General features: G+C 36.2%; 1 protein-coding gene across 4 annotated transcripts in view; it reads right to left on the bottom strand.

The window, feature by feature from the left end:
* Positions 1 to 199: 199 nt before the first annotated feature.
* Positions 200 to 26,904, bottom strand: part of PCDH9 (protocadherin 9) — a 708,470-nt gene continuing 681,765 nt past the window's right edge. For all 4 annotated transcript variants that reach the window (XM_074859536.1, XM_074859538.1, XM_074859537.1 and 1 more), the window contains one exon: positions 200 to 2,505. In XM_074859536.1, the coding sequence (XP_074715637.1) occupies positions 2,132 to 2,505 (374 nt within the window). In that variant the 3' untranslated portion in view covers positions 200 to 2,131. The remainder of the gene's footprint in view (positions 2,506 to 26,904) is intronic.

Here is a 26,904-nt window from a genome sequence, read left to right as displayed (position 1 = left end):
CCCTCAGGATTTATCATTTATTGTATGTTCCATTCTTATACATATATATATGAACCAAAGGGACCATGATATGCTCAGAAAAATAACTGGAAATTCAGAATGAAACAAAGAAACAAACCAACCAACAACAACAGAAAGAAAGAGAAATTAACAGGAATAAAGTCCCTTAGGCATCTGCCCAAGAACTAACACAACACAATCAGGAATTCAGAACATTTATTGCAAGAGCTGAATAACTAAATAACGTTGAACTGGCAAAGCAGTAACAAGGATAACTGGTTAGATATTTATTCTGTCAAAGTCATCAAACACCCCTCACAAACTGACATAAGTACTGCAATAAGCAATGCACCCCTAACCCATTTTTATGCCTTTTATACTGTAGAGGGAAAAAGAAAGTAAAAAAAAGTGAACTACTATATACAAAAGAATAAAAAAGAAAAAAAATGGTTTTTTGGTAAGAATAAAATCACCTTCAGATTAGCTAAATTTGTTACTCTAAGACTGATGTTTCACTGTGGCATAAGTAACTTGGTTTTGTCTGTAAGGACTTTTTTTTTTCTTTTTTTTTTGCATGCTATTTATTTGTGTAAATCATCTGTCATGCCTTAACAAAAACCATCTAAAAATGTTTGGATTTGGATTTGCTTTGCGTGCAACTTAGATCTTATTAACATTAGGAGTCACTCTGCTGGTTTGACTGAGGTGACAAGATACTGGTACCTGCCAGGCATTGACCAACTATGATAACAAACAGTTAAACAGCAATAATTATAGATTTAACCCTTTAGTTCCCCCAACTAGCCTACCAGGAGAATGCTCTGTTACATCATGAAGGCACAACACATTAAATATTCTGTGGCTATGGTCTAAAAACACTTGTGTTACTACAACATTAACGCAGATGAAGATCAACACAAATGCTGCTGTTTCAGCAATACAAACTGTCTTAGGTATAGACACACACCTGCCCAATTGGAAAAACATGATTATTGTATTTTGCTCCTGTAGAATTTCCTCCATTTATTTCAGCTGAGATCAGTGTCAGCTACCACTCATTAAATGACAGACTGCAGCTAATTTGATCAAGGATTCCAAACAAAGACCTTTCTCTCTCACCCACCACCACAAATTTAAGTATTCTTCTTTTGTTTTGCAGTTTCCCTGTTTCATGAAACATAATGGAAGTTTAAAAAAAAAATTGCTACATTTTTAAGCCCTTACACAAGTCCTTTAATTTCTTAATATTAAAAAAAAAAAAAAAGGAAAAAAAAAAAAGAAAGAAGAAATTTTATCTGAATGCTGGCATCATTTTTGCTACTACATAGAAAGAAAAATCTTTTTTTTTTCCTTTCTACAACCAACCTTCCCTCCCACCCCACCAGTCTTTTTTTCCCTTTTAACACAAGTGTTTTGAGTTCCTTGGAACATTGTGTGTCAGACAGACTACTAACACAGAAACACCATCACTGAAAATAAAAGCAAAACAACAGCAAGCAAATGAAAGAAAGTAAAAAGCAACTGTGAAACACTGAAATATGCTACAGTATCTTTTCAAGTGAGCGTTATAAGTACACAAAAATTGTAAGTAATAATTGTTTCTATTTACAAGTATTTGAACACTGATCGATTTATAAGTGTCCACTAACATTGTTAATAGCACAATAGGTTTAATGTTTACAGTTTCAGTTGTTTTGTTTGCAATATGATCTCAAGTATAATGGTCCCAGCATAGATCAATGACAACAAAAGCACAATTTTCTAACTGGATATGCTTTTCAATCATTGCAATCCACTGAACTTTCTCACTCTCTCACTCTCCAAATGCATCTTCTGTTGTTCATAGCAGCAGTCCAGGGTCAAAAAAGAAACAAACAAAAAAAGGATATTTGCAAACTGGAGAGATCTCTGCAGATTTTAATCATGTCTATTTAACAAACCACACAACTAGTAGAAACACTCTTTCATGTTGCAGGACATCATACCTTCCACGGTGCTAACATAAAGATATGCATATCTCTGCTAGGTGAAGCATAGTTCTAGAGGTCTACCCAGTACATAAAGCTCTGACACACACACAGTATTAGCAAGTCTAAGTAGGCTAAAGTCATTGGTCCAAAGTAACCATTTCTTATAGCTGGTGCTCCTTTGGACTCTCAACAGCTCCTGAGGCCTGTTTATAAGACTTCAAGTTGGCCAGAGGAATGTCAGTCATGTGGTTGCCAGTGTTGAAATGGCCCTCACTGGAACCATACTGCTTTCGGTCACTGAACTGGTTTCTGTTGCTATCTTCTTTCCAGGTCCTGGTCAATGTGTGTCCATTAACTAGTTTGTCCTTCTTAACCCATTCTTTCTGAGGTGCAAAGGTGGAGAGAGGAGACTTTGGCTGTTGGTACGGGCCCAAGCTGGGAGGCATCCAACAGTTGTCTGAGTGACCCAAAACCAGGCATTCTTGAGTACACATCTCTGTAGCTTCAGCTAATCCTCGTGGCCCAAGAGGCCCATCTGTAGAAGTAAAAAAAAAAAAACAGAAAGAAGAAAGAGGGAGAAAGAAAAAAAAAAGACATAATATTAGATTGTGATATTTGTCATTAAATGTATACATATACTTTATGAGAAAATTAATAATGATTTTGCAACAAAATATTGTGCTGGTAAATCTTACATACATCTTCATTATGTTAGAGAGCAGTTGCTTTGTAGGGCATATACTCACTTTATATGCTACCTACATAGTTTCCAAAAGTGGAAATACAGTTCACTTAGCCCTAAGTTATAAGCCTCAGATCCTACTATGAATAATCTTAACTCCCTTTTTCAGTCCCTCTAAGAAAATAGAACTAGGCAGGTGAAAATGTCAGAGGAAGTAAACATACCTTTGCAGACTCTGAATGAGAATTAACGCTGCTTGTAAAAGCCTACAGTTTGGATGTATTCTCTTCTGCTTTCAACTCACTTTGCTGTTGGAGAGCCTTGCTGAACTAATAGCCTACTGCAAACTGAGAAACATCTATACTATCTAAAAATGGGCTTGATCAAAGGAATGCTCTGTACGCGGGATTATTCTAATGTCTACTATTTTACAAACTTGGGTTGGTACATAGTTCTAGACATCTACCCAGTGGATAAAACTCTGATGCACACTCCCAACAAGTAAGTGAGAAGTTAAGCTTTGCTGGATTTAATATGAAACTATGAAACACTTCAAAACATTGCAGAGAATAAAATCTGTAATTCTTCTGACCATTAAACACACCTCAGATAGCTGCTATGCAACCATAAAAATCAAGGGGTAAATAAAAAGAGAAGGCTTATGTAAATCTTGCACTTGATAAAGAACTGGTTTCATAATTCCTTGTAAATCAGGAATATGAGACCACAGAAGACAGAAATTAAGTCTGCTGAAGTACTATGCATGTTAAATATCCACATCATTTTTCACATGCCACTGAGGACATAGCTCGCCAGCTGTAGGCATCTTGCAATCAAGCAGACAGGTAACTCATGTCTTCAGTAGCACTAAATTCCTCTCAGTCTTACTGTATTTCTAAATGACTGGATTTTCTCATCTGGTCAGTCTGGATGTATGAGGAAGGGCAAACCAGGAAAAAGCAGAGAAATCACTTTGTGTGTCTTTGTTAGATATTTATCAATATCTGAGATATGCTTTTGTCATGATTCTTTGCTAACTGTATTGCAATTTTGAGCAAGAAATTTGAGATGCCTTTTCTTGACCACAGTAAATCAACTGGCTAGTGCTGTAGGCATTTGAAGAGTTAAGGAGACTATTTCCTTGATTAAACAGCCCAGTGACAGGACGGAAATTATAGATTGCTTTTTGAGAAAGAACATTAGCAGGTAAGCATGAATAGTGAAGTTATGAAGCATCTTAAAAAGCAGTACTAATCAGAAGAAAAATGTCAGTGGTGTATCAGAAAAAAAAAAGTATATCTTTATAATAATATAATTGAGACTCAAAATGATAAGTGAGGACACTCTAACAAAGATTTCTGTGTTACAATGCCAAAGAATATTTCATTCTCTTGTACTCCATTCATATACAATAAATTACCCTTAGTAACAGATCTTTTTCTGAATACTGAAATTATCCCAATTAATTTTATGGAAATTGCTATTCTTCCCCAGGTTGTTTTTTTTGTTGGGTTTTTTTGTTTGTTTTTTTTAACTGGCACATACAGTAGTAAATTCTACAGATTATCAACCCACTGTTTTTACACCTACATATAGAAAATGCAGTCAGATGTATTTCTACATGTTACAATGTAATTACTTAATCTTCTTATCTCTGAGTAGCTCCTTTTTTTGATTATCTGAAGAATAAGCTGTTGATGTGGCAATATAATAAAGCATAATGCAAGTTGCTTCTGAATTCCCTGTATAAGAAACTGACAACTAGAGCATGAAAAATGTACAGAATCCATGCTACTTTACATTTAGATCAATACAAGATGAAATTAAGACAGAACCATCAGGAAAAAAATAAAGAAGCAACTGTAAAGTAGGAGCTTTGCAAAGATTTCAATGAGAACCAAGATCCTTGATTCTAAAATGAGAACTGTGATAATTCCCTAGAAGAGAGAGATTCTTTTTTTCTATAAAGCTCTTCTCTGAATCCTCTAGTATGAAGTTATAATAGAACTGAGGCAGGTACTTGGTACCAAAAAAAAGCAATAATAAGTAAAGGAGGTACTCATGGTATATTGTTAGTAATTCCAAAACTTAGTCTATAGGTTAAAAGATGATTTTGTTGTTGTTGTTGTTGTTGTTGACAACAGAGATTTAATTAAGTTTTTTCCCATTTTCAGAGGAAAAAAGTGAGAAGAGGCAGAAATATTTTCCTCCTGCTTACTCTCATAGTACAATACTATCTTGCTGACCAAGGAGGAGAGGTTTGGCAGGTATTAAAACTTTCAAAACACAAAGAAATCTTTTCACCACAGAATAACATATTTCAAGAAACACAGTGCATGCACTCTGTGCTTCCAATTTACAGTGGAATACAAGGTTAACAGGACAGCCTTCAGTACTACAGTTCTGAAGGGGATCAGTTACTTTTTCTGTTTAGTTAAATAAATGTCAAGAGATAACCCATTTATTTCCATTTAAAATTTAAATGAGTAATAATCTGGTTTTACTTAGGACTAAATATGCATGTGACCCAATAAGCTACGTGTCAAACTCCTTGGAAGATTTACTTCATGTGTTTTGCTTTCTTTAGTAACTTCTCTAGGCAGTTAATGCTGTTAAACTCAGAATGGATTTTAAACATACTTTGTGTTAGCTATATTTAAGTTGATAAACTTTCTGGAGAGCACTGGAATATTTAGATGACTGTTACTGTGAGCAGCAAAAAGGAATGGGGTAACAATGCTGAGATGACTCCCTGTTCAGGAGGAGCAGTTCCTTGATTTTTTTTTAGTTTAACAAAACACCACTGTCCCACCTAGACTTCAGAAATTAATTACTGTGTGCAAGTCCTTGCCCAGTCAAACTTCCCTAAGCAGATATTTCAACCAAAGGCAAGACAATGCCAGTCTTTGTAGTGGGCCAATTACAATTTTTGCGTGGATGTAGGTCACACCAAGTGACAGTTGTAGAGAGAGTGAGGCCTTCTTCTTTTCGGAGAGGACTAAGAATCCCAGGGGAACACCTGTAGGACACTTCGTTTAGCTGTATAACTGTTCAAATAGATGTGAGGTTTGGTGTAGGTCTGCACACACCTCTACATATGTCTGTTTATAAAAATCTATGAAAAAAATGCATGACCAGAATTGAGAAGAGGTTCAGACTCCTATTCAGAATCAGAATCACAGAATCATCTAGGTTGGAAAAGACCTTGAAGATCATCTAGTCCAACCATTAACCTCACACTGACAGTTCCCAACTACACCATATCCCTAAGCGCTATGTCAAACCGACTCTTAAACACCTCCAGGGATGGGGACTCCACCACTGCCCTGGGCAGCCGATTCCAATGCCTAACAACCAGTTCTGTAAAGAAATACTTCCTAATATCTAGTCTAAACCTTCCCTGGTGCAACTTGAGGTCATTGCCTCTTGTCCTATCGCTTGTTACTTCATTAAAGAGACTCATCCCCAGCTCTCTGCAACCTCCTTTCAGGTAGTTGTAGAGGGCGATGAGGTCTCCCCTCAGACTCCTCTTCTCCACACTAAACAACCCCAGTTCCCTCAGCTGCTCCTTGTACGACATGTGCTCCAGACCCTTCACCAGCTTTGTTGCCCTTCTTTGTACATGCTCAAGTAATTCAATGTCCTTTTTGTAGTGAGGGACCCAAAATTGAACACAGTAATCGAGGTGCGGCCTCACCAGTGTCGAGGACAGGGGTAAGATCCCTTCCCTGTCCCTGCTGGCCACGCTATTTCTGATACAAGCCAGGATGCCATTGGCCTTCTTGGCCACCTGGGCACACTGCTGGCTCATGTTCAGCCGGCTGTCAATCAACACCCCCAGGTCCTTCTCTGACTGGCAGCTCTCCAGCCACTCCTCCCCAAGCCTGTAGCACTGATGGGGGTGGTTGTGGCCGAAGAGCAGAACCCGGCATTTGGCCTTATTGAACCTCATACAGTTGGCCTTAGCCCATCGCTCCAGCCTGTCCAGATCTCTCTGCAGAGCCTCCCTACCCTCGAGCAGATCAACACTCCCACCCAACCTGGTGTCATCTGCAAACTTACTGAGGGTGCACTTGATCCCCTCATCTAAACCATCAATAAAGATGTTAAACAGGAGTGGCCCCAAAACCGAGCCCTGGGGGACACCACTCATGACCGGCCACCAACTGGATTTAACTCCATTCACCACAGCTCTTTGGGCCCACCCTCCAGCCAGCAAAGCGTGCACGCATCCAAGCCGCAAGCAGCCACTTTTGCCAGGAGAATGCTGTGGGAAACGGTGTCAAGGGCCTTACTAAAGTCAAGGTAAACAACATCCACAGCCTTTCCCTCATCCAATAAAGAGGTCGCCATCGTAGAAGGAGATCAGGTTTGTCAAGCAGGACCTGCCTTTCATAAACCCATGCTGACTGGGCCTGATCATCTGGTTGTCCCGCATGTCCTGTATGATGGTACTTAGGATGAGCTGCTCCATCAGCTTCCCAGACACTGAAGTCAAGCTGACAGGCTTGTAATTTCCTGGATCATCCTTCCAACCCTTCTTATATATGGGCGTCACGTTGGCCAATTTCCAATCTGTCAGGACCTCCCTGGCCAGCCAGGACTGCTGGTAAATGATGGAAAGCGGCTTGGTGAGCACCCCAGCCAGCTCCTTCAGCACCATTGGGTGTATCCCATCCGGTCCCATAGACTTGTGTATGTCTATGTGATGCAGTAGGTCACTGACTATCTCCTCCTGGATTGCGGGGCGCTTGTTCTCCCAGTCTCTGTCTTTTGGCTGAGGAGGCTGGATTCCCTCGGTACAACTGGTCTTGTTATTAAAGACTGAGACAAGGAAGGCATTAAGCACCTCAGCCTTTTCCTCATCACTCGTCATGTTTCTTCCTGCGTCTAGCAGGGGGTGGAGGCTCTCCCTGGTCTTTCTTTTGCTGTTGACATAGTTATAGAAATATTTTTTGTTATCTTTGACAGCTGAAGCCAGATTAATTTCTAGCTGGGTTTTAGACCTCTGATTTCTGCCCTGCATAGCATCACAGCATCTTTGTAATCATTGTGAGTGGCTAGCCCCTTCTTCCAAAAGCTGAAAACTTTCCTTTTCTCCCTGAGTTGCAGCCAAAGCTCCCTGTTTAGCCAGGGTGGTCTTGTCTGCTGCTGGCTTCTCTTACAGCACCTGGGGACAGCCTGCTCCTGTGCCATTAACACTTCCTTCTTAAAGAGTGCCCAGCCTTCCTGGACCCCTATACCCTTCAGGACCGTCTCCCAAGGGATCCTTTCAAGCAGGTGCCTAAACAAGACAAAGTCAGCCCTTTGGAAGTCCAGGATGGCAGTTCTGCTGCCGCCTCTCCTGGCTTGTATAAGAATAGAGAACTCTATTATTTCATGATTGTTGTGCTCTAGTCAGCCTCCAACCACGACATCAGCCACCAGTCCTTCTCTGTTCACAAAGAGGAGGTCCAGCAGGGCACCTTCTCTGGTTGGTTCACTCACCAGCTGTGTCAGGAAGCTATCTCCCACATGTTCCAGGAATCTCCAGGACTGGCCTCACTCTGCTGAGTTGTATTCCTGGGTAGTTAAAGTCTCCCACAAGAACAAGAGCAAGCGATTGTGAGATTTCTCCTAAGTGCCTATAGAGTATTTCATCCACCTTTCTGTCCTGGTTGGGTGGCCTATTATAGACTCCCACTACAACATCATATTCAAGTGAGTATGCATATTTTCCAGTACTCTGACTCATGCTTTCCAATCTGTTAAATACAGGGAATATTTACTTGCCTTACTAAAATATTGTGAGGTTTAAATTTACAAAATGCCTTACCAGACTTCATCTAATATATAATTAACAATTATTATTTTAATCACTTTTGGTTTAAACCATCACAAGAGAAAAAGAAATCCACAAAGTATTTTTTTTAGAAATGCAGATTTTTAAAATAATATATTTTACTATTGAGCTACTACAAGGCATGATCATGCTTACTGACTGAGGAAAAAGGCAGCTTCATTCATGTGTGTGGTACTTGTCACACCTGATGTCCAGTTAAGATCCTTAGATACGAGCATAATGTTTTTGTAAATTTTATTGCTAATAATGGTGATGATCATGATTTCAGGGACTCTATAAATGTCCTACATTTATAGACACAGGAAAAAGATGAAAAACAGGTTTGGGAAAAAAGGATCTCACCTACAAAAAAAAAAAAAAAGACAACTTTTCAATAATATGGTTTTTTCAGCTTCTGTTTTGTGTAATTATGTTCTCAAGTATAGACAGTATATTCTTTTCTAAGACTCATTATTCAGGTTGTTATTCAGTAGCATAAAGTGAAATGATCATGAGCAGTATGATGTGAGAGAGATCTTCTGGGGGTAGCTTTCACTGAAGAGTTGGCTGCTTTGTATTGAGAAAGCATAATGTTGCCTTAATGGTAATTATCTTTCTCCTCCACCACTGCTGAACAATAGCTTTCACCCAATTTTCTAAAGTTGTTTCATTACCACATACAATGACACCACTTAAAAACCTGTTCCTGCTGCTTTAATTTTATAATTGCATTAATTTGTTTCCTTTCTCTTCATAAAAATGTCACTGAAATTTCTGTATCAAGTTTTTCCACACTGAAGTACTTTATTGATATGTGAGGGATTTTTTTCAAAGTATTTGTTCTCTGAACAATCCGTAATACATGAGGCTGGTTATCAGTCTTGGCTGCTTGAATATATAATGACACAAGTGCTGATAAAACTGTACAAGCCATCTGTCTCTGGAGTTAAATGTTTTGAAAGCAAACACAAAAGTGCATAACAAACACTCCCTTAAATTGTCTTTGTAAATATTTATATCAGATCTTACCCAAAAATGCTTTTTTGTTGTTATTTTATTCTGTTAATAGCTGTCAAGCAGATGTGTGACTTGCATACTCAAAAGCAGATAGGTGTAAGAATGAAAATAATGTATGCCACTCAAGAGCTGGTCATACCCTAATGCTGGAATTTCTATGTGGTCTTTTATCTCTTTTTATTATACCCAGAAGCTAAACTGCTATTTCATTGATTAACTTACTGCTGCAATTAGCAACTATCTTCTGGTGTGTTGACCAGCTGCTTTTCAACCTGCTTCTTTAAAATTTTCTTGCTTAAAGCCAGAAAATTCATTCTTCAATTCTGAAAGAATCAAGACCACAAGATAAGTTCCACTCAGTGAGACTTCTGGGTTTCAAAAAAATGAATGGGTATTCTTTGCCTGAAGGCACTAACATTAAGTATAGCAGATCTGAACATGGCCACAGTTGTGCTTCAAACACTCATATTTATTTAGCTTTTCATATTGCATTTTAAAAAGAAAAAATAAAAGAAAACAACAGTAACATTTTCAGCTCTATTTAACCTCAAATACAGAAAGCTTTTTTAAGCTTTCATGGGCTACTTTACTAAATGACCTTTTCTGAGACCACATGTTTTTACATACTTCCCCACATATATTGGAATTGAAATGACATTATTACATTTCATAGAGGTTTTGCAACTACTGTATATATTAAATATAAAAACTGGAAAATATTTTATAATGAAAAAGATTCTTTGACTTTTTTTGGTCTTAAATATCAGCCAAATAAATGATAAATACTGTTCTTTATTTCTAGACTGTTAAAAAAAAAAATAATCCAAGACTACAAAGCCAGATACATGCTGTGCTGGGTGTGTTTTCTTGGTATTATTAATTAATAGCAAGATTCAGTGACTACTAAAAATAAATTTTTAGTGGCTTATTCCATGGTCATTCCACCTGGCACAGTCAGTGCTGATAAAATCACATTCTGTCCCCAAATCACCTTGTTCTGAGGTCCCTGGATTCCTATCATTGCTGCTGCCAGTTTTGGTAGACTTATCACCACCACCTTGTAACCTGCTGCTTCTCTCTCCCCTTCCTGCAGTTGCATCCTCTGTACTCAGGTACAGATCAAGAAACCCCTGCTAGTTCCTCTTCCCTGTTTTGGCCCAAGCTTCTTTTTCATCACTACTGAACTAAGTAATACTGTAAGGTTAGCTTATACCTGTATTACTTAGCAGGGATAAGGTGACAGAATCCTTAATTAACACAATAACAGGAGGGACAGAAGTAGGGGGGTAAAGGTGTGTGGGAGGTACTGCCCAGAAAACATAAATGCAGCAACTAAATTATTTTCTGAAAAGACAGGAAAACCTGGTAGAATAACATTTACTGCACAATTCTGTGAAGTACCTAAGTGATCCAGATGGGTTCCACAGAAATGTAGGTGTCTAAGATCCAAACTATAATTTCAAAAATCATGTGTGACTTCTTTGAGTCCATGGGCAGGTCAATTTTGAAATGCAACACTGTTCAATTATTTGAAATTCTGTTTCTACACAGAATTGCCTCAGTCTTCTGATGACTGAGATTACTTCCTGTCTGAATCTTTTCAGAGTTAAGAAAGTAAGTGCTCCCTTCATATCTTGAATATATAAATGTGTTTGGCATTTTAAGAGTATAACTGACATATGCCAACAGGTTGTAACTTTGAACAATGTAGCAGTGCAGTAGGCTGTTTTTTTTCCCCCCTCCAGTTTATACCCGTAGGCAGATTACAGAAAAGGCGCCTGCTTTTTGTTTCAAACATTATGCAGAGGCCACTTGTGGTTAGAACATTCCTGGAAGGCTCAGCTCCAGTTCCCTTTCCTTCGCTATAGATTCTGGTCCCTCTCTCCTAGATATGTACAATAATCAACCTTGATCTTGGTAAGAAGAACTTTTCTGAAAAATGAAAATCAGTTCTGTAATCTTACAGAGAAGGGGACTTCTTACACACCTAGGGAATGCTGAAATTACTAATCTACTGTGGAAAAGGTAGCTGTTAATACCATGATCACTTACAGAGAGTATTCTGTATTTCTTGTCTCAAGTTCCTTTCACCTATAGCTGCTCCACTACAAAAGCTACAATGAAAGGGATTGTTACTTACGTTGTTATATTTTATTTCTTTTTTTCTGGTATCTTTCCTAGAAATTTAATACCATTATGATTTACAAATTACACCTCCATCAGCAATGGCTCTGTTGTCAATATGTTTTTTTTATCTTCACTAGCTGTGCCTATTTCCAATTACTTTTTCTGCATTGACATAAATGTATATAAACGTCTATGCATTTCCATGTGTGCATGTTCAGGAAGCAGTCATGTGCCATAGAGTCGACCCCTTGCATTTTCCAAGGCAAGACACCTTCCAAGAGTTGACACCTTCCAAGCAATTGAATTAATTTTACAATGCTTTTGAGAATAAAGACTTGTTTCCTAGACCTGCTTACCTACACATTCCTTGGAAGGAATTTTGTGGCCTGTTTTCTGCAGATGGGAACAAATAGGCTACTTTATGTCCTGTCCAGCTAGATGCAGAACAGGTGCCACAAGACTAAGTTTGCATGTTGCTATGCCTAAGCAAATACACTGAAAGAAAGCATATAAGGAATTTAGGAATTTCAGCAGAGTTTAGTTGTTCAGAGTTGTTAATAATCCTATGAAGTCTTTCAAACCAGCTTGTTTGGAAATTGAAAGTTCAGTCTATAGGTAGGTCACACTTACATCTCTCTGCCCCTGCCATCTAAACACACCCTAGAAATTAGTTCAGTTGTATGTTATTTAATTTCTGGTTTAGTTCTGGGGTTTTTATAACAAATTATTTTATAGTGAATTTGTTTGGGACTTAACTTTTAGCAACATCTCAGAGTAAGAAATACATTTGTATAGTCTAATGGTAGTTCCTTTTGGTTCCTTGAAAAGTCACAGAGATTTAACCAAATTCTAGCTCTCAGCTGTCCATAGAAGATAGCCAGCAGCCCATTTCCTAATCTCTCTTGAATACACCTTATGCAACTGCTGAGCTTGTGAGATACTAGGGGTCAAGTTTGCTTAACACTGTCTAGACTTTTTGAATAGATAGATGAATTGACTAATTCTGCAGGGAGGTTTACAACACTCTTTGAAATCACAAAGGCATTGTCCGTGCAATCAAGGAAGATGTCACAGGAGGCATTTCAAAGCAGACATGGTCTGGAGTGGTGCTGAGCTCCTACTGAACAGCTCAAACCTGGATGATGCACTGCTCTTCAGCGGTCATAAAAATCCAGCTTGGTTATTTATCATGGATTGCACATTGCCTATGTTCAGATCTCTGTGCCACACTTTTTTTTTTTTTTTTTTTTTTTTTTTTTTTCAGAATTTAACTGGGTAAAACTTTATATTTGTAGTAAAAAAAGTAGATAATCTAGTGCTTCTTTCCAGTCTTAAAAATCTATGTATCAGCAAATATTAACATAAAACAGTTTTCTGTTTAAACTTTCACTGACAAATGTAGACAATTGTAGTGTACCCTTTAGAAATACAGAAGGTACGAAATAATATCTGGGATTGTTATTCTGGTTTAATGCATTCTGTCATTGAAAAACAAACAAACAAACAAACAAACCCCAACAAATTACTGCAATTTGTATTCTTAGCTTAAGTGTCACATTGTGGATGCAGACAGTCACCTTCCAGGAAGAGCAGGAGAAAAGAAGTGCAAACAGGATTTGGCCAAAACCCCTTTTGCTAACAAATAAATAAAGATTAAATGTTTTACACATCTCTCATACAGATTTCATTCTTTGGTCACAATGAAAAGTCAACATTTGCAAATGGAGATAGTCCAAATACAATAATACACAGGCAGCCAGAACAGCAGATTCTCTCCCTGAGAGGATATTGTTATTTAGACAGACTTTATGGCACACAAAGGGAAGACAGCATATCTTTATGAATTTGCATCCATCTTCTCATCTGTTGAAGCTACTCCTATGAAGAATGTTATCCCATCTAATCTTAATTCCTCAAAATTAGCATTTTTCTCCTGCAATACATTTAATTTTAGCAGGACAATCTAACAAATCAAAATGCCACAGAGGATTCAAACGAACCTTCTAAATTTGGTTGGATCACTTAATGAGGCCAAAGCACAGTCAGTATTCAGGTATTTGGAATAATACTCATTTTCAGTATTCATCTTTTTTTGTTAGGTAGCTTTTAATTTTGCTGCCTAAAAAAGTGTTTATTCCCAAAAAGTGATGATGGATGGTGATAATACAATATTTATAAAGTAACCCATGGTCACAATCATTTACTATCTTTTTTCTCTCACACCTAAATATTTATGGTACTTAATCAAAATATTTTATTGAATTGACTTACAGGCATCATGCTGAGACAGCACCACTTTTGACATGGTCACATTTTCTAATCTATTAATATGCCCAAACATGAACCTGCTGTCAGTCAAAAACAACTTAAGTCTCAATTTGGAAGATTCTCTCAGCTGTTTATCATAAAATCAAGTTTTGGTAATTTCTACAAATTGTATAAGAAAATGTAGGATTTGTTGTGAAAAAAAAAAGGTATTATTCAAAATGAGAAAAACTGGCAGAATGCTGTGAAACTGAGCTGAACAATATTTATTTCGACACCACAGAGTTTTGTAAACTTTTTATGCAGCTACTATATGACTGCCCATTAACTCACGTACAGCAGAAAAAATAAAACCAATCAACTTGAATTTATGATTTTTAAAAAAAGTCTAAATTAAAGAGTTGTTTTTCCTGATTGCTCTCTAACTTACAGTGGAAGCCTGATCTGACTTGTGATAAATACAGATCATGCCTTGAGGGCAGGCATGATAACTTATGATTTTATTGAAGTAAGGGTATTGGCTTTACTAATCCATAACTGAATAAAAGCACAATTCATCATCATATACATATATATGATGAACTGTGCCATCTGTACAAATATATGTAGAATGGTTTTATTTGTACCTATATCACATATATTTTCTATATTTTTACTTTTATACATATTTTTAATACATACATATATATTCCATCTGTCCATCAAAGTCCTTTATCTTCATTTAACAACAGAATGGAATGAATAGAGTGATGCACATTGTAGTGAATGTAATCACAAAATGAGCAACTTAATTGCCGTGGTCAAGTTGGGTATTCAGTCATCCTAACCTCCTTCTGCTTTCAATGCAGAGAGAAGCATTTGCACAAAGCGATTCAGCTCTCTGAAGACCTGACTCACTTTCCGGAGGTGTGAGTTTTTGTCCATTGCTAAAAAGGGAATCCATGGATGGTGATTACATATTTTAAATGGATGTGATGAGTCTAGATCTTTGTTGCCATTCCAGAAGGTGTTAGATTAATTCACTCTGATCTCTTGAAAATGCACTCAAATAAAATTTTTCCATTATAGGCAAAATAGTTCCAGCAGCCAGTGAATAAGCCAGCAGACAACTATACTATCCAAAATATTCAAATGGCAGTGCATCTCAAGCATATTCAGCAAGGAAGATTCTTTGGAGCCTGGAAGAGACCTAGTGGAGGGAGCCTGCTATAGTCAAGTTATCTTTCAGAAAGTTAATACTTCAAAACAATTCTAGTTCTACACACTTTGAAAAAGGTGGAAGACCTGAAATGCTGCTATTTGTAAGAGAGAGGAGTGTGATTGTTGAGGTTTCCTAAAGTCTTGAAAGTAGGACAGATCATACAAAAGCCTGGAAAACATATAACTGCGAAAAAGTAAAAATTATTAAATTTATGGGCCTTATTAAGAAAGGTATCTTTGTAAATTATTGACTGCACCACAAAACTATTCAAGTTTAAATTGGAGAAAAACTTTATATTTAAAGACACATATGGTTTTATTTAGTGTACTTATCTCCAGGATACTCTCAGCCCATACATAAGGTTAATGAAACTCAAACCATCTATTAAATTTTAGTAGTTTTTTTAGGTTATATTAATCTTCTTTGATGATTCATTCAGTAATTCTCCCCAAATATCTCCAGTTCTCTTGCAAGTCCCAATATTGCTTATTTTCCTGTAACCTTGAAATATCACTAATAATAATATTTGGCCATTAGTTTAATATATACTTGATAGCTTAAGAACAAGAGTTTCTTCATCTTATTGCAATAATACTTTTTTATAGGAGTTATTGTATTTTAAGAAAATGTAACTTTTTCTTTAAAAGGACACCACATGTTTTAAAGTTGCACAAAACTTCATTCTTTCAAGTAAGGTCTAGAAATAGAAGTAAGCTGAGTGTCCAACAGAACTTGATGAAAAAGACTGGAGAACTACAAAATCTCTGAAACATAACCTTACTGCTCTTATTATCCACTGCAGAAATGTGTAAAGAGGAAACCAGGATAGGGACCACAGCAAGAATTATCTTCTTATTTAATCACAAACAGTAGCATTCTCCATTATAACTAACTTTTATGGAAAAGGTTATTCTACCATTCCACAATCACAGAACTTACTTCATTGTCCTACAACCTTTCCAGACTTCCAGGAATTTGGTCCCAGATTTCAGTATATTTCTGCTTTCTTATAAGTTTTACTTTTTCTCAAATTGAAAAAAACCACATTTTTATGAGGGACTTATGGCTGGGGTTGTCAGTTTGCTTCTCTCCAAAAGCAACAAGTTTGGGTTTTAATCTTGGGAAAAATAGTTCTAAGTTATTACCTATTTTGTGACCTTTATTAGAACTTATTTGGCGACCTTTAGCAAATTAATAACATAAAACTGCCACCAGGACTAATCAGTGTAATTTCATTTCAAATTCTATAAATTACTTGTATTTTTAAAAAGTCATCCTTATTTCCTAAGTATTATTTTCATAGCCCTAGATTAACCTCTGTACAGTGGCATTTGCCAAAGTAAACATTTTTCCCATGATTTTTTAATAAAAATTAGGAAAAATTGTCTACTCTAAGGAATAAATGAAAAATGGAAAAAAAAAAAGACAATAACAAAAAACTACAAATCTTACACTCCAGACAGCAACTCATCTAGGAGCAAAATGAAAATGCAGACATATACTATGGTGTTTAAAACCGCAATGTTAATTAAGAAATATAATTGAGACTATTTTTGCACAGAAATATGAAATTTGTTCCATAATTAGGTAAATTACAGCTATCTAAACAAACATTAAATTTAAGTTGAAATGCATCTTTTTTATGAAGCCCTATTACTAATGTAAGCTTCTTGTCACACTTGTGTTCTCCTATTTTCCTTCAGTACAATTCAGACCAAAATCAAATTTAGGTTAAACAGACTTTGTTGCAAATCTGTGGCAGATGCCTTATGTGTAAGTGCTATTATGTAAATAAGTAGTTTAACTGACTTGAAAAGACCTTTTGAAGTACATTTCTCTTTGCAGAATTAGGACCTAAATCTGGGAACTCGTTCTCCTATACTTAAGCTACACGAATCTGAATAACTGAAGTACGTAACAGAAGAAAGTGCTTAAATAAGGTGCCTAGTAAGCTTGATTATATTGTTGATTTTGTCTTCCATTCTACACAAAAATGTATGCTTGATGAATTTCACAGAACACAGATGTCAGAGATGCCATTAAACTAATCCAGAGACGAAAGAACCATTTCCTAATTCTGCTTGTATAATGGCATCTCAATTAGTTCATTTTGTAAAATTCAGTACAGTGCCAGTTGCGTTGTCAGAACTGCAGGCATATTACACAGAGAATACTAGAACGTGCTTTCCTTCATTATGTATGAGCTACAACCATGCTATAGTTCCTTCATTTTCTTTAAAACTATGTTCATTTATATCATTTTTTCAGAAAAGATATCCGTAAGTCTCTTAATGAGCTTATACAGTTTACAGTAAAACTCCCATTAAACAAATGTTCCTGAGTCAAAACACTTACATTTTATTAAACTATGCTTGAAAATTAATCTGTGCTGCATTTAGTCATTACATTAAATATACAGAAAATTAATATAGAAGCAGTGTCTGTGTACACTATTTTCCAAATAATTTTGGTTAGTCCTACAGTCCTATTGTCATCCTTGGCAAGAGCTATACCTCCAGGCTTTCAAATATTACCTGGAAGACTGAAGAAAAAAGTCTTTGTGATTCCAAAGAGGAAATCAAACCATATTCTATATGAATAGTGAATCCACATTTAATGGAGGATGAAAAGATTCTTTTGTCTTCTATTTAATGAAAAATCTCAGAAAACCAAGTCTTCCAAACTTTTTATACTTGTTTTTTTACTGTATTATATTTATTCCTGCAAGAGAAGCTAGAAAGTAGGCCACTTTAAGTTGCGTCCAACACAGTAAAAAGGTTGTCTGAAATTTGTGCACAACGTGCACATACGGTAGGTCTCCATTAACACATTTAGAGGAAAACCCTGGATGGCATTTCCAGGTGCCTGAAATTTTTAAGAAAACAAAAATTAACAAATATTATTGCTTTTTAAATGGATTAAAATGGATGGAAAGAGATGCTGAAGGAAGAATTATTACTATGAGCACAGATCATGAACACTTACACAGGTAACAGGCTCTTTACATTCTCCTTTATGATTGTACGCAGCTTGGTTTCTCAAGTATTCAAAACAAAATCAATGGAAGTTTGGGAAATTTGATTCATGTGTAAAGGAATTTTGGGGCATGAGCATACTGAGAAAAATTGGTTTTTTACTTTCCTTAAACCATTGGTTTTGTATAATACCAAAAGACAAGATTTAAGACCTGCTTACCTCCTTAGAATTCATTTCATATATAAATTCTAGCCACATTATAAACTTGTATTTCTTGCCCCATCATATAATGAATACTTGGCAGTTCACTGGACCTTTTTTTTTTGTTCCAGTTTGAAACATAAAAGTAAACAGTAATTTCATATATTTGAATTTACTGGTTTTATTTTCCATCTTGTAATAATAATAAAAAGAAAAAATAAAATTCAATGGATAATATAACTTTGGGCACATAATTAATGAGGTATGTTATAGGCTTATCACATTCAAGTTTCTGAAAGTAATGGGCAGTATGAACAGTTTAGTGCTTATAAACTTGTTGTAGAATTGAAAAAGTATGAAGCAACTCAGATTAATAACCTGATTGAAATCACATATTTTCCTTCTTGCATTTAAAAAAACAAAAAAACCCAACCAAACAAATAAAAAAAACCCCACCACACCCAAAAGCTGATTTAACAAAATATGAAAAGTAGAGAATTCCAGTTGTCGGATTCAGTTCACTTAATATTTCCACTGTTTCACCTCCCTGACAGAAACTGCAGTGCAGATGTTAATTACCATTTAAAGAATGCCTTGTCAAAACACCTAAGAATTATTATTCCATTAATGACTTTGTCCTGCACTTGGGTTCAGTGACTGATTCAACCTGAAGAATGCTGAAAAGAATCACTGACACTTGGTTAGGACACCCAGTCTTTCCCTGCAAACCCCAGCTAGTAATGCATGGCTTTGTGCCAACAATTTAGTGTTTGAAGAGGAATTCTTATAAAATTGTGGAGTATGAGGGAATTAACAGTCACATTTAAGAAGATTATTACCCTAGTATCAAGTGCATTAATTTATTAAATGGTAACTTCAGAGGCAGCAAGTCATTTAGAAACAATACCAAACACTTAAGACACAATGACATATCTGAGATGCCAGGCCAATTTATTCAGTGGGACAACAGAGACAGGCAGATGTTTCTCCACACATCCATTGGACACATTCCTCTTCTCCTCTGAAATAGATTGGAGTTTTGCTATGCCGTCATTGGGTGTAAAACTGGGTCTTTTGCCACTATCAGACTCCAAATTAATTTTACCAGCAAGCCTGATTTAGGAAGGCATGCACTGAAGGAAACAGATCAATTTTGTTGTGAACTACAAGTCATTCCTTTAGCATTTAGCTTCTCTAGATACCACACCAATTCTTCCTTTACAAGTTTTCAGCTCAAGACTCTATTTTTTCCAAGCTGTCTATATATAGTTCTGATTACTCTCTTTTTGACATGTTTTCAACTCAGGTCTCATCAGTATTCCTGTTTTTTTCTCAAAAAAATTATTTCCTCCCACCATCTTCCACCATCTTCTCAGCTGACTGGATGATAAGTTTTTCTCTTACACATTTGTGTCACTGAATTTAGTTACCACATTTCACTTGAGTGAGTGCCTTCTTTTTGTACTTCATTTAGGTATAAACCTTAAGATTACTTAAGAGACAGTCATCTGAACTGATTATGCAAAAAGAAGGTTTCATTTTATATATTTGCAACTTAAAAGATCAAGGTAATGAAGTACAAAGGAGACAAGTATAAGACCAAGATTCAGGTTCAGATTCAAAATTCAGATGTCTACAATGTATATAGCTCTACATGGCAACCATGGATACATGTATTTTCTAATCTTCCATTTTAATTAACAGAGATCCTGTCAATTCTATTGGTCTAGTCAATACCATATGGTAATTCACCAAACCAAATGTACAGAAGTGAATCTGAACAGCTCTCTACATTATACTAACTGTTTTGACTAGATCTCCATTAACCATAAGGAGAAGTTAAGGCACCTAACTCTTACAGACACACCTTCACTGTAGATAGCTAAACTTAGCATTTGAATCTGGAGCTATGCCCTACCCTTGGCTTTGCCATAACACTTCATCACTTTGATCTCTTAATGTGTGTGCACAGATTAGGAAACCTTCCCTAATGCCATTATTTCTTTAAAACTATTTGCTATATCAAACCACTGACGTTTTTACTTACAAAATTAAGCCCTTTGAAGTAATTCATTTTTCCTGAGCTCTGTTCCTTGTGAGTGCATTCCATTTGGACAGAATAGAGCCCCTACTTTAGCAAGGCCTTCAGATGGTCTCAAAGCACATGCTTAAGAATTTCAGGACAATTTTTCTAGAGAAAATTTTCATTTCTTCTGCATTGTGACACAGAAATAGAATGGAATTTCATAGAAATAGGGATAACATTCGTTTTCACAGTATAGTAGATCTCTGTCACCATAGCAGTATGGATTTATGCAGAATTAAGGAACTGAAGCTGTATCTGTAGGACAGTGGGCCAGGCCAAAAAAAAAATGAAAAACAAACAGCTGAAAAGTCCGCTAATGCTAATGGCTTTGGGTGCAAGGTGAGATGATGAACCCCACAAATATGTTTGAAAAGGTGGATTATATCCTAACTTATGTTGCATTGTGTCCCCCATTCAGGCATTAAGTGCTAGCAGTATTCCTGATTAAAATGGAAAACATTGTTCCCTGCTGTGGGAAGAAAAATAGCAGTGGAAGCAGAAAACACCTGGCAGCCACCTTGAATATGAAACTTTCTATTAAGCACTGCATTTTTTTTTCTTTGTTAATTAATCTATTTCACAGTCTCAGGTAATCACTTTGCAACTTCTCAGTAGTCTGACTTTCAAAGGAACTTTACGCTCTGTCAGTTTCTATGCCTGTGTTGTCAAAGAACATGGGAATGACATAAACATCTTGGTAATTTGTTCACTGATGGCTTGCATATCCCTTCCACAGTATTCTTCTTCCAGAAGGCAGTAACATTAAAACCATTATTTTTTATTTTACTAAGTAAACCTTCAAGATCCTACTATTTTACAGCTAAAAGATGGAGGTAGTTAGATCTCCTTGTTGACAAGGTTGATTAAGTAAGACTGCAATACTTGTCTGCACAAATGCCCACCTCAGCATGGCTTGCAGCAGTCACAGCACCAACTAGAAATACTTGCCTAAACTTCATGCTACCTCTGTTGCATATCACCTAAGTTTCCCTGTCCATACTTGATGTGCTTTTGTCTGATACCTGCTGTTTACTGGGGAGGTATTTACTAAAGAGAAACAGGCATAATTAACCAGAGGAAAAATCCAAATTCAACACCAACCTATTTTATAAATATGTGAAGTATGAGATGAGTGCTACCTGACTGGGATGTCAAAAATGTACAGCTAATCTTAGAGGAGAGATAAGCGAGCACAAGTTACCACAAATCTATAAGAATTGATGTGAAGGAATTAAGCAGAATTAAAAAGGGAAATATAATACAATGACAATTGATAAACGGGGAGATCTGCCATATATATTTTAAGAATGGTAGATAATGTGAGATTACCATGGTAAATTGCTTCATTTTTAGAAGTAAAGGAAATTGAGCAAATCTCATCTCTCTGGACTTCAGTAAAGCATGTGATGAAGTGCCATATAGGAAATTATTTTAGTTTAGCTAGAATATATGCTAACAGAACCTGTAGGTTGATTCAAGGAGTGAATAGATGGTGCTGAAAAGGGAAGTATGAAGCTGGAGAGAAGTTCCACAAAATTCAATAACACTGAATAATTTTTTCATTAATGACCTTGATATAAACATAAGTGAAAGGCTGATACAATCTGCTTCTATCACAAAACTGGGAAGTACAATCAGTAAAGACCAAGTTATCTTATCAAAAGAACTAGAGAAAGAAAAAAACCAGGAGTCTTTCTCACTAGGGAAGGCTAGGTGATTTTAGCTTGTTTCATTTAGGAGAATGAAACCAGAGAGAGAAAAAGGTGAAGAGCAGGGGTAAAGAGCACGTAAAATGATTTTGTAAATTCAGATACTGTTGTCATGAGAATAAATCCAATGACATGGTGTCTATGATAACAGACTACTGGACCCCTTCCCAATATTTAGACTCTTTATTAGGAAAAATTCCACAAGAAAAACAGGAGACTTATTTTTATTGTGCATATTAGTGTAAGTTTATACTCTTACATTTCATTTCTTAATGTCTTACTACAGTCGTGGCAGCTGATGTACAATAGAAGTTTGCACTGTAATAAAGCACTAAGACACTATAGTCACAATGTACTGTTTTTAATACAAGATAGATAAAAGGATTTATAATTCCTTACAGAGAGAATATGCAGCATTAAGGATAATTCTTAGCAAGAGGGTGGGATTTTTCAGTATGAGTGCTGTCCAGCATTCGCGTACTTTCAAAAAAATCTCATCTAGTAAAAGAAGGTACTAGAAGTAGGAATGATCTGATGAAATACTGGCATTTGTAATTTCAGCTAATCATCTAGATTCTTTAAACAGGCTCTTTTACAATGTGATTCATCTGAACTCCTTTAGGTTTTACTTTACGATGAGATGAATTGTGCCCTGAAAGTGTCTACTTCTCCCTGATGACTACTAAATTACCCAAAGTACCTAGATCAGATGTATATGTGGGATCCCTAGCTTCTACAGCTGAAGCAACAGAAGACAGATCTCTCAAAATATCTACTAAATCAAAGACAATGTGTGTGACCTTAGCTATGTCATTTAGTTCCTCTGTGTCTTTACTACTCATCTATAAAACGAGGATAATAGAATTTCCATACCTTGCAGGGCAATGCAGTGGGTTGTGGATTACATGGTGCTCTAATACGGTGGCAATGGATGCCCTATAAATACTTAAACCTCTTCTGGACTGTTAAATGAGGAATCCAAGAAGAACAGACAGTAAAACTCATAAACTAATTTATTTTCAGAGAGGGCCATTTGACATCTCCCTGAAGCAAAGCACCATTGAAGGATGTGGTTTCATGTAAAGCACGCTATGATTAATCATAACAGTGATGTTTTTGAAAGAGGGGGTATCCCTCCCTCCTGAGTAAGAGAATTCACAGAGTGTATCTTTTTCTCTTTGTCACAAGCTATTCCATTTGTCTCATGATTCAAGTAAACAATTGCTGCACCAACAAAAGTACCCTTTGTGTTTATTGCCCACTGATACATAATACATCCTTTTAAGTTTTCTTTATCCTCTTTTAATACAGCTATCAGGGAAATGCTTCCGAGAGTTCAAATCTTCAGTGAAAAATTAATTGCACCACATTTCTAGTGTTATACTGTGACTCCTGTGATATGTGCTTGTTTCATATATGCAAAGGCTGATTTTGATCTCATTTACACCAATACCAATTGACTTCAGCTGAATTACTCCCAATTTACCCTAGAATCGCTGTCAGAATTATCCTCATATTTCAACCAGAGCTTACAAATCTCCAGAAGGAAAGTGCCTTTTTATTGTAAGGCTAAATTGGCATTCATCCAGAATTCCGTGGGAGAAAGGGTTTTTTAACCACATTGATTTAGAGAAACATAGAAGCCTTATTTATTCAAAATCAAGGATATAAATATTTTAACAGCAGCAGCAGCCATAAAGAGAAGGCAAGCATTCAAAGTTGCTGCAAATAAAAAAATCTTCTGTTAGGCTGTCTAGAGCTAATGGCTGATGATAGAATCTGGAGAGTGTAGAGAAATGGGTACAAAGAAGTACTTGTCAATAATAAGAACAACAGCACTGTATTTACAATCTGATGTTTAAAGTCAAAATAGACATTATTTTCTCTGTTTGATCTCAGGAAAAGTTATCTGCAGCTCACAGGCCTAAATTTGAGTCGTCTTATGTCACTCAGAAGTACTGATATAGCTGTGCAACAGAGGACAGACTAGTAACCCCTCTAGCAAGCCAGACCTGGGGGTGTGTGTCATGTTTTCTGTGTATGGGCTGAAAGCACTCTTTCTGCTTAGAAATGCTCTGTTTTGTTCTCCCATAGTGCCTGAAATTCTTTCTCAAGAGATATGAAAAGTTGAAATTCATCTCATAGAAAAAAGGTCTCTTCAATTTCCATAGAAACAAAGAATCACAAAATGAATGTAAACCTTTTATCTTTTGCTTCTCAAGGCAGAACAGCTCACAGAAGTCATAAACCAGATTTCCAGCTGTATCAACTGTTATAGCACCACTGAAGATAGAGGCTGTCCCCCACCAGTATCTGTCTTTGTAAAACACACAAAAGAATAAGCCAATACTATTCAATCTCAGCCACATAACAACCAATGAAATCAGGTCAGATTATTTGTAACTATACTTTTGCAACGTACATTATTGCTGACTAGACAACTCTCAGGACAAGAAACAAAAACTGATGACTTAATGAGCTATTGCTCAAAGCATTTATGCAGCATTTTACTTGTTATAATAAATTATGACCCTATATAAAATATAGCAATTAGAGAAATCTTATAGCTTAAAGAGACAGAGAAATTTGGGAGACCAAGCTCAAATATCTAGACACATCAAATCATATTATTCAAACCACATCCTGAAAGATCAAAACCTCTGAATCTTGAAAGCCGGTAACATTACCAATTGAAAGGCATCCAGAACAACCTTACTTCAGTTTGGCAATTCTCTTATCTAAAAACAAAATTCCCATGAGAGCAAACATATTCCTAAAACAGCTAAAATACATTGCTACAAACATGGATAAATATAGATTTAAAAAAAAAAAAAAAAATCCATCAGACTTTTAAAACTCTCAGTGCAATGGCAAGCTTTCCCAGTTTTATTTTCAGTGAGCAATCTAAGAGCGTGTCTTAGTAATGGCTTTCATTTACAACTGCAATGATCATTCACATCTCTATTGGCAAGATCTTAATAACAAACCGTTTCTACTCTTAAAATAATGCCTATGATATTTGCAGGTTTATCATGGGAATAAGGATCCTCTGTTATCCTCCATTCAACCTGTAAACCTTCACCTCTTGCTTCCTCTCAGGAACTCTCATTTCCAACAAAATTTTGAAAACCCACTTGCTTGTCCTGAAATTCCCCTTCTGTTGACCTTATCTATCGACCACAAACAAATAATATGAGCAGATAATAAAAAGCAAGTCCACTCATAGCCCAACACCTGTCAGAACAGGAGCTGTGCAGGCACAGTGCTGTCCACCTTTAACTTGCATCGTGAGTGTGTGTTCCTGAGACCAGAAGCCTGCACATGAGCTTCATGCAGGGGCTTCTCCACCACTGCATCATTTTGACAGAGAGGACTACAGTTACTCTCTTAATGGTGGATTTTCATATGGCTTTGGTTTCTTCTGACTAAGGTCTGCTTAAGTTTTGGAAACTGAGTGGAAGATGGACAGATGTCTTGAAGACTTTTAAATAAAAGTATTTTATCTTTCAAAGACTTTTGAGCTGTCATTGCAGAAGATAGTTACAACTTCCCTTGTAATGTAAGCACTTTACTACTTGAGCAGTGATTAAGTGCTTGTTCAAGTAGCCAGCAACAAGCATTAATAACTTTGTTAATTATTTTCCTGCTCAAGTGTCCTATTCTTGGGTCACTGAGAAAGCAGCGAAGGGAAAAGTGACTTCTGCCTAGTCCACACAACAGAGATTTTATTGAAATTAACAGTGATGCAAGCTTTCAATGTCTAGCTTACAGCAGAGCAAAGTACATGGAATATAAGACAAAAGACACAAGAACCCTCACACACAATCCTTAGAAGTTCTGGTAAAACTACTCTGTGAACACAGTTACAGAGCATCTGAGATAAAAGCAATAAAAGTGTCTTTCAGCTCTGATAATGGGGATGCTGTTTCTTAGGCATAGCCACACTGTAAGCCTATCAGAGCTCTCTCTGTGTTCACACATCATTCCCAAACTCTGGACATATAGACTGTATTACCTGGATCTTCTAAGGGGCACGTAATTCCTCTTTTTATCTTTACAATCAAAAGGGTTTGGTTTCTTCTACTTTTTCTTAAGTCATGTAATATTTACACTACAGAGGGAGAGATTCTAAAACATTCATCTTCCTTAATAATTCCTTTATATATTTTTACAGAATGTTTACTTAGAATTTGATCCTGATTTATGGAGAATTTACTGAAACCATCACCTTCAAAACTCTGGACGAAATAGAATAAAAACCAACAGATGAACAACAAAACATACATCCTTAAATGCTCTCCTAGTCTACTAACATATATTAATTCCTTTTTTTTTTTTTAATTTAAAAACATAGAAATAACTGAAATCTCCTACTCCCAATGAATGAAATAAAATTGTGAACCTGCTCTATTTTTAAATTAACTTTCTTTAGTCTTCTCTATATGCGGAAGCATTTAACACACAGCTATATTGAACACTGTTGTACTAAATATACTGGGAGAGTGCAATTCTTTACTTCTGGATAACTAATATCTTAACTAGAAATATTGTATGACTTTTGCTTCATCAAAAGAATGGGTATGATTATGGATATTCTCAGTACAATCCAAATGCATGAAGAGAAACAGTATGTGAAAATATAGCTATGAGGAATATAAAAAATGTTTTATTAGGCTAATTTCCAGACCATAGTCCCAGATAAACTTCTGAGAGTTGAAAAAGACAACATATCATTGTCAAATCAGGAAATACAAAAGATTCAAGACATTCCAGCACACTCTTCAGAGTATACATTTTATGTGTGATTAATATAAAAAAAAAAAACCAGATCATAGCTAAATGTGCAAAA

The sequence above is a fragment of the Strix uralensis genome, chromosome 2, assembly GCF_047716275.1.
Source record: "Strix uralensis isolate ZFMK-TIS-50842 chromosome 2, bStrUra1, whole genome shotgun sequence".
Taxonomy (NCBI): domain Eukaryota; kingdom Metazoa; phylum Chordata; class Aves; order Strigiformes; family Strigidae; genus Strix; species Strix uralensis.
This window is presented reverse-complemented; position numbering and strand designations above follow the sequence as displayed.